Below are 15,128 nucleotides of genomic sequence, written 5' to 3'. Positions count from 1 at the left end.
AACACCGCGAATATAAATCGGATTCAAGATAATTTCATTGTAAGCCTACAATTTTTTTTAACCTTCAACATTCTATTCATCGTTACAATGTGTCCTGCAGTACCATGCCCTACGTTGAGGACTGCACACAATCCAATTCTAAAGGTAATATCACTCGTTTCGTTTCAGGACTGCCTTTGGGCGAGGGAAAAGAATGTGTACTCAGTATGCATGCGTCGTAAGAAGTTATTGTCATGCAAAATATGAGCAAATGGGTAAATCTATTACACATTGAACCTTGGACTATGTGTCCTATGAACTGTGTCAACAACCTAATGATAATGTTCTGTACGATATAATGTGCGAATTGATAGCTAGCAAACGGCTGCGTCGCCATTATTCCCATGCGCCTACTTAACGAAATAATTCCGTTGGTCTCGGAAGGGTGCAAGGCACGGGGTGTGTTCGACTATCACTTTAAAAAGATGTGATATCTTTTATCTAGATTACTTAACAGTCTTTCGGGACATTCCGGTCAAAACGTGTATTCAACTTATTCTTTGTGAACTATCTCAGTCTTTGACTACATGTGATGGATAGAAGATACGACCTCGTTCTCTTATTAAGATTGGCTATTGCTGTGTTCTGTGGCCACGTTGGAGAAGGTAAGCCCAACTTTATTTTCCCGATCATGCAGTCAGTATAGCGTTGTCAAGTCCCAGCCATGCCAGCTGAGTGACGCAAATAAAATGTGTTCAAAACGACAAAGCTACCAGAAAATTACCGATTTTAGAAAATACCTGCAATCCTCGTGTACGAAGGAACTATGTTTACTGTTCGTTATTTTCTTTGACACCGTTTTGAATATTGGTCTATTGTCAACACATGTCATAAAGAAGAAAAAAACCAAATTGTGTTTTTCTCGGCTCAATGTACAAAAATATTATGAACATTGAGTGTGCTAACTTCGATGCTTTTCAATGCAAAAAAAAAGTCACCCCTAGAGATGAGCTCACAAACCTTTTTTTAAATTCACATGTTCATTCCACTGGAACATTAGACTGTCTTTGACGAAAGAGAATTATTTTACGCGTAGGTTGTATGAACGAATTGCCCCTGCCAATGCCCATGCCTGCTGGAAAGGACAGTGTGTCCCTTAGTGTAGAACATAATGTTATGAAACACATCATGAACAAGATGTGGAATCTTTTCACATGGGAATCATCAGTTTACAGAACATTATTATATACTAAATGGGTTAGTCAAATACCGGTTAGTGATTGGCTAAACACAGTCACGTGATGGAGGTACTTTCGTTATGTTCGCCCATGGGCGAACATTCTTGTAATGTTCTTCCATGAGAAAACATTTTCACGTAACAAATGACAGAAGGCCTAGGACCGCTCGCGCACAGTGCACTTGGCTCTGCGCGATCGAGCGAGCGATCGAGTGTGTTGTGCTGGTGGTTGACGTTGACGTATTTGACCTATCGTATTTGACTAACCTATATAATATAACAGATGATGACTTTTGTTGTCGGGAACATGTACCAAACGTTCCACCCTCAGGGTTTGAAATGCTATTTCGGGAGGCTATAAGTCCCTCGACTTCGTCTCGGGACTTATAACCTCCCTTATTAGCATTTAAAACCCTTCGGGTGGAACATTCGGTATGTTCCCTCCCCGCCAGTCATCATCTATATAATGTACGCACACTATGAAAAACTACACCACAGTGTGAAATCAATTGACTTTAATATCTTAACATAATAGTATTGTGAACACACTGTGGAATACTGTGCTCTTTCCAGCAGGGACATTGATAAAAGCTTTTTTTCTTCTTCTTTTTTTCCTGGTCAGCACTCATTGTGGTGCTTCAAAGGATAATCATGACGTCGTTGATTCTCATTGGGGTTACATGCCAATTCCATTTTGTGGTCACGTATATTTCATAAGCAATATTTTTTAAATACTCACTAAGGTTATTGTTGGTTCATTTCAATTGTCAGTGATTGTGCAAATGCAACATCCGTGTTTGTGATATACATACAATCCGTGCTTTTGTGATGAACTTCGAAATATGGAGAGAAGTTTATAATAGAGTTTAAACTGGTGGTTGTTATAACAAGCTAACACCACAAGTACCTACGATTGCCACCTATCTTGGATAAAAAGCTAAACTCGACCATTAAAAATCTTAGACTAAACTCACCCAAAGCCTCGACCAACAAAATCCGTATTTGGAAGAATAATGCTACAATTCTTCATGAAAGCGTAACAATTTTTAAGGTTTTCCATTGGTTATCAAATTCTAGAGAAAGGGAAGCACCAAGATCGGTACTATAGCATGCATCATATGAGGAGGTGACTCTGGGAAGTCATGCATGCAGAACATGAACCTACTTTGCTAATATTTTCATCTTCTAGCCTCAGTAGTAGGCACTGCCTCCAACGTTCAAGGATGGAAAGGAGAGGACATCCGATTGCCATGTGACATCCAGGAGCAGCCTCTCACTGTGGTCTGGGTCAAGGAAAGAATCTCAGAGCAGCAGCTGAGGACAATAAAGGCTGAATTCATCGATGGAGAATTTGAGAGTAGGGAGGAACGGTGTGATATCGATAAGAACTTCAGCCTCGTCATCACCGACTTAGAGGTGGCAGATGAGGGTCTTTACTATTGTCAGGTCGTGCTGAAGAATACCCAAAGTTTAGAAAATACTACGATCATCACAATTAGTTGTAAGTAAGGTTTTCTTTTTCGGCATGCCATATATTAGTGGGGATGATACTTTAAGATTGTACAAGATGACAGTCCCCTCAACGATTTAGTTTGAATGAAAAAAAAAATCCGTACACACTCAAGCTAAATGAATTCATGAGCGATAAATATAATGCCTTGTCAATATCATTTAAATCATCTGTCATGCAGGGGGTCACAGGTAACTTATGATACAAGCACTACAACCAATTTCCATTGTAGCCGTGATGTTCGATAATTGAGACTTCGATAGGTTTCTCATTAGCACCGGAACTGCAGCGGCAAATTTTTGACATGCAGTTTCAACATATGACACGGCATTTACGGGAATCACGGCCTTATTTCATCCCTTATTTCCATCGTGTTGTCACACATCCATCACGCATCGTCCAAGTTGGCCAGAAACCTGACTGCCATGGGCGCCGGGAACATGGTGTACACGCATTAAAAGTCAGTTATAATGATTTCATAAAGATATACTCGACTTTCCCCCTCAAGCAGCAATTTGTAGAAAGGCGTTAAAAAGCAGAAACAATATTTGGAACTAACATCCGGAGAAACTCTCAGCATGTTTTCAACATTATTTCATTCAGATATACACTGTAATTGTTAATTTCTGTACATTCAGGAGTTCCCATTGAAATTACTAATATTCGAGCATTCCAGTGACCCCTAATTTGACAGGAAATCACGTGAATTTGCATGCTGAACTTGATTGCTTTAGTCCTTACATTGAGTCACTTAATATTGATATTTTGATAACATGTGATTGAAAATAATTATGTAATTAAAAAAGTAATGCGTTTTTCGCCTAACTTATCATGCTAATTTCCTGGTGATTAGAATTACATCATTCTGATACTCTTCTTCAATGTCTAATTTTATTGTATCTTACTCTTTATTACTTTATTGATTTTTCTAAGAGTGATTCGATATGACATGACCGTGTTATATATCAGTAATTTCATCCTAATAACTTACAGATTAAAAACAAACACAAAATGACAGTTCTTTCTTTTTTGTATTGATGATATCCATTTCTTATATATCTTTAAAATGATCATTCTTACCTTCTATAGTTTCATTTGTAATCATGTAAATCATGCAGGATAAAAAACAAGTTTGTTTTCCATGAAAAAAAAAAACTGCAAATTTTTTTTAGCTATTTGATAATGCTAAGTGAGATCTGGATTGAAATACAAAATATAATGATATGTCAATTCCAAATAATGTTTGTATTTCTCTAGCGATGGCAACCAGACACACAATCGAGGAATGCGTTGATAAGAGTCAATCTCGTCAAAGCCGATGCACATACCAATATCCCTCCAACACCCCTTCTTATAATCTTACGTGTGTCGTGAGTGGATTCAAACCTAACGTTTCCATGGTGTGGACCGAGGAGTCAGGAAAGAGGCTGGATTCCGCGGTTTCACTACAGAACACACTTTCTGACGACACGTACGAGAGGTTCGAGACAATCACTGTTTCAGCTGTACATGGGACAGAGCAAACCTTCATGTGCGTGGCTACCGGTGACTCGCTGAATGGAACGTCGACCCGAGAAATCATCGTTATGCCTCCAACAGGTTTCGTGAAATGTTGTCAATTCTATATAATGTTTCTGAATAGTCACTGTAATTTATATTTCAAAGCAACGTTCTGATTGAGATTTGTCACGGAGAAGTACAGTTCGTTTGTTCAAATTTTGAGCAAAGTAACCCCCCCCCCCACACACACACACACAAATGTCCATTTTGCTAATCTCCAATTTACTGGTTAATTTTTTTTTTTTTACCTATTTCAATTAACCCGTTGAGGACGAGTCCGAGGATACTCGGGCAGGTGTCTATGGGAAATGCGTGTTGTAGCAAAATCAAACCGTCCTCAACGGGTTAATTGAAAAAAAAAAAGTAGAAAAAAAAAAAGCTTACGACAATAGCGTGTCACAAGTCGACACAAACGATCAGTTATACAGCCAACGAATCATGCAGTCCGTGATATCGACACTTCTAGGCAAGTAAGGTCAATGAGTTTATGTATGAAAAATGGCCCACCAGTCCAGCACTCGCTTGGCTTAAGACATGCAGTGTCTGTCTCATGTTTGTTTTTGGTTTTGTTTTTGTTTGGCACTTTGCCCGCCAGACTTGTAGGTCTTGCTTGCATAGTGTCGGACTCATGGACCCCTCTTTTTTATCTTTGCCTGACGAGCTGACAGGCCATATGACTCGTGAACCGTATATGACTTATAAACTGTTTTTTTTTTGTCTTTTTTTTTAATGTCGACTTGGTTGGCCGTATGGCTCGTGGGTGTCGATCTTGTAGGATGACTCAATCAATACACAGATACTAACGTTTATTAAGAATTCATATGAATGTCTTGATAATGGAGTAATAAGTGAAAGAGTGTTGCATTTGTGACTTTATCATATTTCAGGGAAACGTAGTAATTTGGGTCTCATCATCGGACTTACCATTGGTGTGCCTGTTGCCATAGTCATCCTATTTCTCCTTGTTGGAAAATATCTTCAAAACAACCATCCGGACTACCTACCACGAAAAGGTGTCTGTCTATTTTCTATAAGGTTTTATATTTGTATTCATTTGTGAATGTGTGTGTGTGTGTGTGTGTGTGTGTGTTTGTGTTTGCGTTTGAGTGTATTTCTTTGGTTTTATTCTTTGGTTTTTTTTAACATTCTGATACAAAAACAACATTAGTACAGACGACCAAATATCCCGTGTACACAGGACTTGCGAATCTATTACCAAGGATGATTAATCGATGTCAAATAAAAGAAATATTCATAAAGGAAAAATACATCAAACAGTACGTCATAAGTGTATTCTTGATATGATGGTGGTCGAGAACTGTGGGCATGAAAAGATGGGAAACGAAAACGGTGTGGAAAATATTGCGCCCAGAATATGATTTTGTATGAAAACGATCATTGATAGTGATGCTCTGTTGTTGATGACGATATATTTCAGGATGTGGCTGGAACCCATGCTGGCGAAGACCAAACATACCAGAAATACTTCACGAGGAAGAAGAATTAATGCTGGGTAAGAAATATATATATTTAGAATACCACAATATTATTCGTTTTTAAAAAAAGTGCATTAATACGTTATGCACAGTGACTTTTTATTTTCAGATTACATCTTATCTTTTTAACCACATTCGCCATTTCGTTTTACAATGATACAGTTGTGATATGTAATGCAGTAAGTAGAAAAAAATAATTATATGATTTCGTAACACTTTGTAGGCTTGAGTACCTTGTAATGATATCCTCTATCAGCAATTATTGTTTACACTTTTAGATCCATATTATATTAGGATTTCCGGGCCCTATTTTTTATCTCTGTCACTCTCTCCTTCTCTGTCTATCTGTGTATGCATATTAGGCCTATCTTCTTGTGTGCGGGTATTTATGTATATTCATAAGTGCAGTAGTGATTTTTTGTGTTTTTACTTTTTCTATTCTTTGGTTTCTCTTTTAAGAACCATCACCGCTTACTAAGGAACAAATACAGCAATGCAAGGAAGAGCTGAAGGCGTATTACAGTGTGACACGACGCAAGGTCACGGTGGATCCACTCAACTTTATGGAGCGTGTTGAATTGGATGAAATTTATACGAATATAAGTATCATAGACCGAACTAGCAAGCGTAAGACACCAATAACATACGACGATCTTGTGACCAACGATGAAAACGGAAATCTTTCAAAGCGGCTTCTGATACAAGGTGAGGGAGGTGTTGGGAAAACAACACTTTGCGCTAAGATTGCCTGGGACTGGTGCCAGGGACGGATTCTTCAGGATCTGGACATGGTGCTCCTAATACCTCTTCGAGATGTCACTTGTAAAAAAAGTATTGGTGGCATTGTAAAAACATATCTCTCTGATTCAAATACAGCGACAATGAACCAAATACATGATTACATTACAAGAAATCAAAGCCGAGTACTCATTATATTTGATGGGTTCGATGAGTTTAACGGGAAATTAAGTGATATTAACAGCAGTGATGTCATTCGCATTTTGAAAATAGAGCAATATAAGTCATGCAAAGTAGTTGTGACCACACGACCATGGAGAACAGACGAGTTCATGATGGACAAGACTATTGCTGACGCTTACACTATTCTTAGCGTCGATGGATTTAACGAGAAGAATTTATCAACTTACATAAAGAGGTACTTTCAGATTGCAGAGAAAGACAATCTTGCAGAAAGCTTGATCAGTTTTATGGAGGAAAATGATGTCATCCAGTCAAATATGGCTCCATTTCCTATCTACTGTGCGATGCTTTGTCTGATGTGGAAAGACTTCAGTGAAGAGAGGCGAACAGAAATGCAAAATTTGCAAACTTTCTCCATGATATTTTTTGAGATGATATCTTTTCTGAAAGAACATTACGCATCAAAGGCCTGTGCGAATTTACAGAATCAGAACATTGTTGAGCATTTGAATGAAGCTGGAATGGCAATTCAAGAAATAAGCGAGATAGCACTAAACGGTTTATTGCACAGAAACCTTTCATTTCCTGAAAACAAATTCAGAAAGTGTTTGAAAGCCATGAAAACATGCTGCAGAGTGGGAGTTCTGACTATAGAAAGAGATGTCATCACAAGGGAGAGTCGGCGCGATGTCAACATTTCATCCTTGGTTTTGACAACTGTTTCTTTTCCTCACAAACTGTTTCAAGAATACGTTGCAGGGGTATATATTGGGTATTTATTCACCAATGATCGCACCAAGTACGACGAGGTAAAAAACAAACTTCTTAGTCGACCTGAGGAGTTTCGCTACGTACTCTACTTCGCCTCCGCTTCAGGGAAAGAGCTTGGCCTTGATATCATCAAAGGGTTGATAAACTGTGATACCAGTAACTTCTCATCTCATTCCTTCCGTGACAAAGAGCGTGGTAAACCCAATTTCTGCGTTGACGTTGCGTTTGAATGCCATACTGCGGAGGCCACCAGATCAGTGGGAGAACGATGGAGTGAATACACACTAGACGATTCACCAGAACACACAGTGTCAGGATTGGTGTCCATGGTGCGAAAGAACCACGTGGTGAGAGACGCAGCTTGAATATTGATTTGAAATATTTCAGAAAATGTTGTGTAGGACAGTAATAAGATTCCGTGCTAATGTGTGAGTCTTTCCCTGAGTGATATTGAGCGTATAATTTACAACCTCAACAGCTTTATTCAAAGTTGGTTTTAAGACATGACCAGGTCCTATTGATTGGAGAAATCGTTCTGAAATACAAAATCTTGTATAAGTGTACTATCGACCTAAGTATTGTTAATATACAATAATTGCCTTCCTCGTATGCTTTTTAAATCTTAAACAGCATGCCACTTAATTCATGCACTTGTATCATGTAATTAGAACGTTTCCTTTGGTAAGTTGTATATAGTTGTTGCTTTTTCTTGTGACATTTAGAAAAAAAAAATGAAATAATTATGAAAGTCAATCAATATGTTCTTTATTGCTCTAATGGCATAATAAGTGAACTCCACGGCGAAAAAGGGAACAGTTTTATGGTCGAATAAAATCACATCGATTCGAGACAGTTACAGTTGTCAAAATGCACTGTGTAACGAAGGGAGACGTCAAACTGCGTATCGTGTATAGTACATGAGGCAAAAACCTATTTAGGGCACAAAACATTAGCATGGATGAAGTCATATCTATCGTCCCTCTACTCTTGCTCATACTATATCATAATGAGAATGAATAATTCTCTTCACGAGTGGTGATAAGTGATATTACGAGATGTATCGAACCAACATGTCTTAAAATAATGATCCCTTTTGTCATTGTTTGTTCGGAGTTTCAAACCTCCAATCAACTGCGTGTACGTTTATCAGGCACATTCTTGCTTCCCTTTACTGCCAATTCATGTTCGTTCTATCAGCAATCTCTACATGTGTCACAATTGAAATGCGGAAGAACTGTGTCACGTGACTTGGCGGAGAGCATGTGCTCGAGCAGTGTATTGCGTCAAGTAGTAATATGGGCCTCACAATTTCACCCGGACTTCTACAAGATCCCTGGCGATGAGGCTTCGAACTGTCAGGTAAGAGCTTTTCACCACAGTTCAAAAAAAAAAAAGTATGTATAGATTGCAGATGGAATGTTGATAAAGATATTTCAAGGAGGCAATACATCAATTGGATTATAACAAACTAAACAGTGAAATGTTTTTTCTTTGCCTGTATATTTCAGAGGCAAAAAAAAAAACAACTACAAGTTTTCATTGTTATTCTACGTGGAATTATAAAGAGAAATATATAAAAAAGAGAAAACACTGTTTCATTGCAGGAAAGGTTCTCAAACAGAGGATCAAAGATAAATCTAAAATTACATTCAAAGGTATGTACATTATCGTGTGTGTTTTAAACTGCCTCTTGTGACCATCATCAGTGTAAAATTAAGGTTAAGAGGGAAGATCGCTATCAAAGTTTTTATGCAGTCGTCACGGAGAACATAATGTAATCTAAATCTAAAGGCGGTGTCACACCTGTCCGGGCAAGCTACGCGGGCTTATGGCGAGGAGGTAGTTTAAAGCACGTAGAAGATTTTCCACGGGCGGACAAGAATGTTTGCAATTTTTGCACTTGTTTCTTACTTACTAGACGCGTGCTACTTAGCTTCTACTTGCGTGCGTTCCGTGTGACTCGCGTGAGAGCTTTGAAACGATCCATTTTCTGTTACGAGCGACTTACGGGGATTGCGAAGTACCTGCTTTGGAGTTGCCTGTGAGGTGCTACCGGTAAGTGTTTCCTACTTGTGTTCTGCGCGCACCTCTACGGGCAACTCCCGTGACTCTTCCGGAACAAGTTTTGAGCATGCTCAAGGCCTTGTCATACCGTATCTGGGGAAGTTTTGCGGCTTGACTTGCGGGGAAACAAATTTGCTACCCGGAGCTCTCCGCAGTTGGCCCGAACTTGGCAGTACCTAGCACTTATCTCGTCCTTAGTTGCCCGAAGGTGCGCACGCTAGTCCAATTTTCCCGCAGCAAAGTTTTAAGCACGACCAAAACTATTGCCGGATGAGTCGCGAGGATTGCCCGAAGAGTTCCACGCAGAACACCCGTAGGAGGGCCGTAGCCGCCGCAATTCACAGGCATTTGACCCACTTGAAATAGGTAAGTTGCCCGCTGATCTATGCCTATGTGAAGGGGGTGCGTGCCATTTGTGGGCTCATTCTCTTCTTTGTCCTCTGTCCTCTGTGGCGTCGAGGACTACCTGGTCCCTTTCGGACAGGACTTCATCCGCCGAATGGACTTCAGCAGCAATTTGATGCATTTGCTGTGAATCTTCCGGGCTTTGTGGCTGTCCATCCACTGGACATTCTCTGCCCTTGTGCACTTTCCGTCTACGGGGCATCTTCACTTCTTGAAAGCTAGTTGTGATTGTTTGCCCATCCACTCGAACCAGCCTATTGTTCAGGCTAGCACTCACCTCGCAGGCGACTAGTACGCAGATAACACGCAGTTGTGGCGCAGGTACTTCGCAGAGCCCGTATGTCGCCCGTAACTGACATAAAAGAAGCTATCACGAAGCTATCACGTGACACCCACGCGCCTAACATGCAGTTCAACGGAATACACGCAAGAAGGACTTAGGTATCACGCGTTTATCATGTAATACCCACGCCAAACTCGCCCTAAACCTTGTCCGGCCGCAGAAATTATTCTGCGTGCTGAAAAATCCCCATACGCAATAAGCCCGCTTAGCTGGTGTGACAGGGCCTTTTTCGGCAGCGGGTAAATAGAGCCAGCGTGCGCACCTCCGGGTAACTACTTTTGAGATACATGCTAGGTACTGTCATGTGCGGGTCATCTGCGGGGACCTCCGGAGAGCAAAAATGTTCTTCGGAAGTCGCACGCAAGGCTGGTGTGACACGGCCTTAAAGGCCGTGTCACACCATTCCGGGCAAGCTACGCAAGTTTGTGGCTAGGAGGTAGTTTCCAGCACGTAGAAGATTTTCAGCGGGCGAACAAGAATGTTTGTAATTTTCATTCATGCCTTGTCATACCGTACGGGGGAACTTCTGCGGCTTGACTTGCGGGGAAACAAATTAACTCCCCGGAACTCTCCGCAGTTGGTCCGCACCTGACAGTATCTAGCGCGTAGTTGCCCGGAGGTGCTCACGCAAGTCCGATTTAACCGCAGCCAAGTTTTGAGCATGACCAAAACTTTTTTTCCGGATGAGTCGCGGGAATGCCCGTAGAGGTCCACGCAGAACGCCAGTAGGAGACCCTTAGCGGCAGCACTTCCCAAGCAGTTCCCACGCAGGTACTTTGCAGTTCCGTATGCAGCCAGGATAATGAAATTCTGTGAGATTTCAGCCATTCCATTAGAGGAATTCCTTCACTGAGTTGTCAGCCACCACGCGACTGGTACAAAGGTCACACAGTATACTCGCAAGTATAACGCGTCCAGCAAGTAAGACACATGCGCTGACTCGCATAAATCCTTTTCCGCCCTCAGGAATGTCCGGTATGCTAGAATATCCCTACACGTAACAAGCCCGAGTAGCTTGCCCGGAAAGGTGTGACAGGGCCTAAACACGGTTGCGGGTAAAAAAATATGCGTGCACACCTCCGGGCGACTACTTTTCAGTTCAGTTCAGTTCAGTTTTTATTTCTGCATTTCAAAATCAATACAAATCAACAAATCAACAAAATACTTACATAGTCATTTACACAGCTAATATTCGTAATGTTTGGATCTTACATACATTTTCTTTTTTTTTCAAGAACTTTTGAGATACATGCTAGGTACTGTCATGTGCGGATCATCTACGAGGACCTCCGTGTAGTCAAAATTGTTCTTTGCAAGGGAAACCAATGTCAACTTGTACTTGATGCGTTTCAGCATGATCTCTCATTTGAGACGATAATCCAGATATTTATTGTCCGGTCATAACTCATTGGTAAAGTAGTTCTGATTATGAAAACTAGACTTGGAAATTTGTCAATTCTGACAAATTAGGTGATCCAATATATCCGGAAATAAATGTTTTGAGCTCCGAACCCGATTATATATTTGGAAATCAATTATTTGAGTCCTGATCCCATTAGGCAATACGCAATATGACCATAATCGGTTTCATCTGTATTCAGGGGCCTTTGCCCATACTATGTTTGGATTCTCATTTACAAAAGGGAGTCGGACCTGCCATCTTTGGTACCGAATTTCGTATACACAAACGAATATACAGAATGAAGTATATTTGACCTTTGACAACACTTTGTACACCCAAGATGGCATCTGAGTAAAAAGTTCTTATTTCATGAAATGATTCATGTGACATTAGTTATTCTACATATTTATCTCATGCAGATCCTTTATCTTATCGTTTGAATACTTTGAAGTTTCATGACATCCACATTTTACAAAAAAAAAAAAGAAAAGGTATATTCATGTACAAGTACGCAACAATTCAACTTCCCTCTTTATCTAGCTCGGAATTAGCTCAGAAATCACTTAGACATTACGGTAACGACGTCTGGAACAACGTTCCTGATCAATTAAGGCAGTGTACTTCACTTTTTTCCTTTAAGGCTCTTCTAAAAAAGTATATGTTATCGAAAAATGTTGCCAGTTACTTGTCTTTAATCAATGCATTTCTTTTCTTCTTTTTTTCTCAAGTCCCAGTCAGCCCTGAAACATATATAATGTTAATTCATTTTTGTCCCATTCCCTTCACTCTAAAAACAAAAATGTTGAATTAGCATTTAAAAGGGCCGAGGAGTGACAACATTTTTTAAGTGTTGGTTTTCCTGCTAGATTCAACATTTAAAATCTTATTTTAAAAGTTGGATGCAACATTTCAAAAAATGCTGTCACTCCTCGGCCCTTTTAAATGTTGATTCAACATTTGCGTTTTTAGAGTGTTCCGTTCTTTTCTTTAATAATGACTTTACAGGAGCATTTATTTGTAGAAATAATGATTGTACACCTTTCAGTTAAGCGCATACCTTACGCCCACAATATGCGTACAATAGCAGTCATTCTATACTGCAATAAAAACATTCCTGTGATCATGAAGTGCTGCTGTCCCGATCTAACGGACAGTTATTCTGTATATATTATGTGGGGGGGGGGGGTTGGGTGATTGAGAAAACTATTCTTATTATTCCCGGTAATTTACAATAATACCGCCATATACGATATGTGAAATAACTATTATCACCACGTGTTATATCGCGTTCCGTACTTCAAGCATTTATTGTACTGAAGCAATTGCTTCATAGTAAACCACTCTCGGCACTGAAATATACCTTACCATGTCGTTGACACAAGTTTTGAGTCATTGTGGTATCATATTCCGACGGTTTTCACTAATTCACAAAAGATGAAGAGAGAAGGAGCATAATAACAATCTTTCTTTAAATCTTCTTTGGATTGTTGTACGAAAAAGCCGTGCAACGTCCCTTCACGATTTCAAAGGTATTATGGCATGAAGGGATACCTGGGAAAAAGTTTAATTTACTTGACAATGTGTCTTTAGTCTACGGAATCCTGACGAGTTGCCGAGGACGACCGTGATTTTATTTATAAAACCTTTTTAATCATTATATTTTATTTATTTATTTATTATTACTTTTACTTTTGCTGGAGTACAAGAAGCACTTCGGTGTCAAAGCCAGGGAAAGACGGTTTGACTGCAAATGCACAGTAGTGCTGCTGCCCACCCCAACCCTTTCGTATAAGGTGTATATACAATGAAGAATATCATACACACTAGAAGGGAAGATCGCCAAACACGCATATTCTGCAGGTCGGAAAGTTCGTTATGAGAGGATTTCTCTCGCACTGTTACGTCACCACTGCGGAGAAGGATTATCCCATTATTCGATGCAAACTAACTCTCCAACATGTTAAAAGGAAAAGAAGAAAATTGCACTCGAAACGCGACAGTAAACCTTGATGATGCAATCATAACAATCTACAGACAGGCCCCTGGGAGCAACTTTTTTCACAGGGGTGCTGAACCCCTGACCAACCCGTTCGGTTGCCGGACCATAGCAGCGTTTCAGTATATGGGGGTGGGGGGGGGATGCATAGGCCTACAAGCACTGTCGATAATTTCGGGGGGGGGGGGGGGCAGGGGGAGGTGGAGGGAGGGGGTGGGGACATCGAAACGAGGGTGAGAAAGCCCTCTACGACACAAGGAAACTTTTGCATTTTTAGTGAGATTCAACACACTCTATGTGGTAAATTTTGAAATTCTATCAAAACAGAAAAAAAAAAGTGAATACTCGTGGACAATACTGTTCATGGATGAAGTGTTGTTGAACGAGGTATCTGTTATCTCTTGATCCATGTGTGGGTCTTCAATTTGTATAAGTCCATGGAGGGGGACCTACAGTGGGAGGGGGTATCCCCCTCCCACACTAGAGAGATTTTGAATTTTCAGAACTGAAATTCAGCGATCTGATGCACACTTTTGGTTAATTACTGGCAGCAACATCAGGAAAATGACATAACGATTAAATGCGAGCGAGCGAAGCGAGCGAGCTTGAAAATTTTGACATTGTATTTTACAGTCCAAAAACTGCCATTTTATAGCTATATTTTTTTGCTCTGAAAATTCAGGGGGGGGGGGGCGCACCGGGCGCAACTTCTGGCAATTACCCAGCAGCAACATCAGGAGAATGGCATAGCGATTAAATGCGAGCGAGCTTGAACATTTTGACATTTTACAATCCCCAAACTGCCGTTTTGAAATTAAGGGATGGGGCGCACCTGGCACAACTGCTGGCGAATACTGGCAGCAACATCAGGAGAATGTCATAGCAATTAAATGCGAGCGAGCGGAACGAGTGAGTTTGGAAATTTTGACATTTTACAGTCCAAAAACTGCCGTTTGTAGCTATATTTTTTCGCTTTAGAAATTAAGGGATGGGGCGTTTGTAGCTATATTTTTTCGCTTTAGAAATTAAGGGATGGGGCGCACCGGGCACAACTGCTGGCAATTATTCGCAGCAACATCAGGAGAATGGCATAGCGATTAAATGCGAGCGAGCTAGCTTGAAAATTTTACAGTCCTAACTCTGGCATTTGTAGCTACATTTTTCACTTTGGAAATTAAAGGGTGTGTACAGTTCTGGTCCAGGTGAGGATTTAGCATTTAACATTTTGCGAGATATTCAGAAACCACTCTATGAGATGTCAAAGAGCATGCAATTCTAAGGGGTATCAAAAGTTTATTTGATGAAAATCGGTTTCGGAATGGCTGAGATATCCAAAAACAAGGTGAAACAAAGAGATCCTATAAAGTTGTGGCCTGTCGCCTTTTATTATTATCACTTTTTTTGGATATCTCAGCCATTTGAAAACCAATTTTCATCAAATAAA

The 15,128-nt window shown here is 40.2% G+C and overlaps 1 protein-coding gene across 1 annotated transcript in view; it reads left to right on the top strand.

Moving 5' to 3' along the window:
• Nucleotides 1–571: 571 nt before the first annotated feature.
• LOC140227841 (uncharacterized) overlaps nucleotides 572–15,128 on the top strand; it is a 40,367-nt gene continuing 25,810 nt past the window's right edge. The window contains 7 exon segments of the mRNA XM_072308235.1: nucleotides 572–644; nucleotides 2,406–2,717; nucleotides 3,984–4,325; nucleotides 5,144–5,299; nucleotides 5,725–5,799; nucleotides 6,242–7,821; nucleotides 8,672–8,833. Of these exon segments, the coding sequence (XP_072164336.1) occupies nucleotides 572–644; nucleotides 2,406–2,717; nucleotides 3,984–4,325; nucleotides 5,144–5,299; nucleotides 5,725–5,799; nucleotides 6,242–7,821; nucleotides 8,672–8,833 (2,700 nt within the window).

The sequence above is a fragment of the Diadema setosum genome, chromosome 4 (assembly GCF_964275005.1).
Source record: "Diadema setosum chromosome 4, eeDiaSeto1, whole genome shotgun sequence".
NCBI lineage: Eukaryota > Metazoa > Echinodermata > Echinoidea > Diadematoida > Diadematidae > Diadema > Diadema setosum.
Note: the sequence above shows the minus strand (reverse complement) of the source record. Positions and strands in the feature narration are given on the sequence as shown.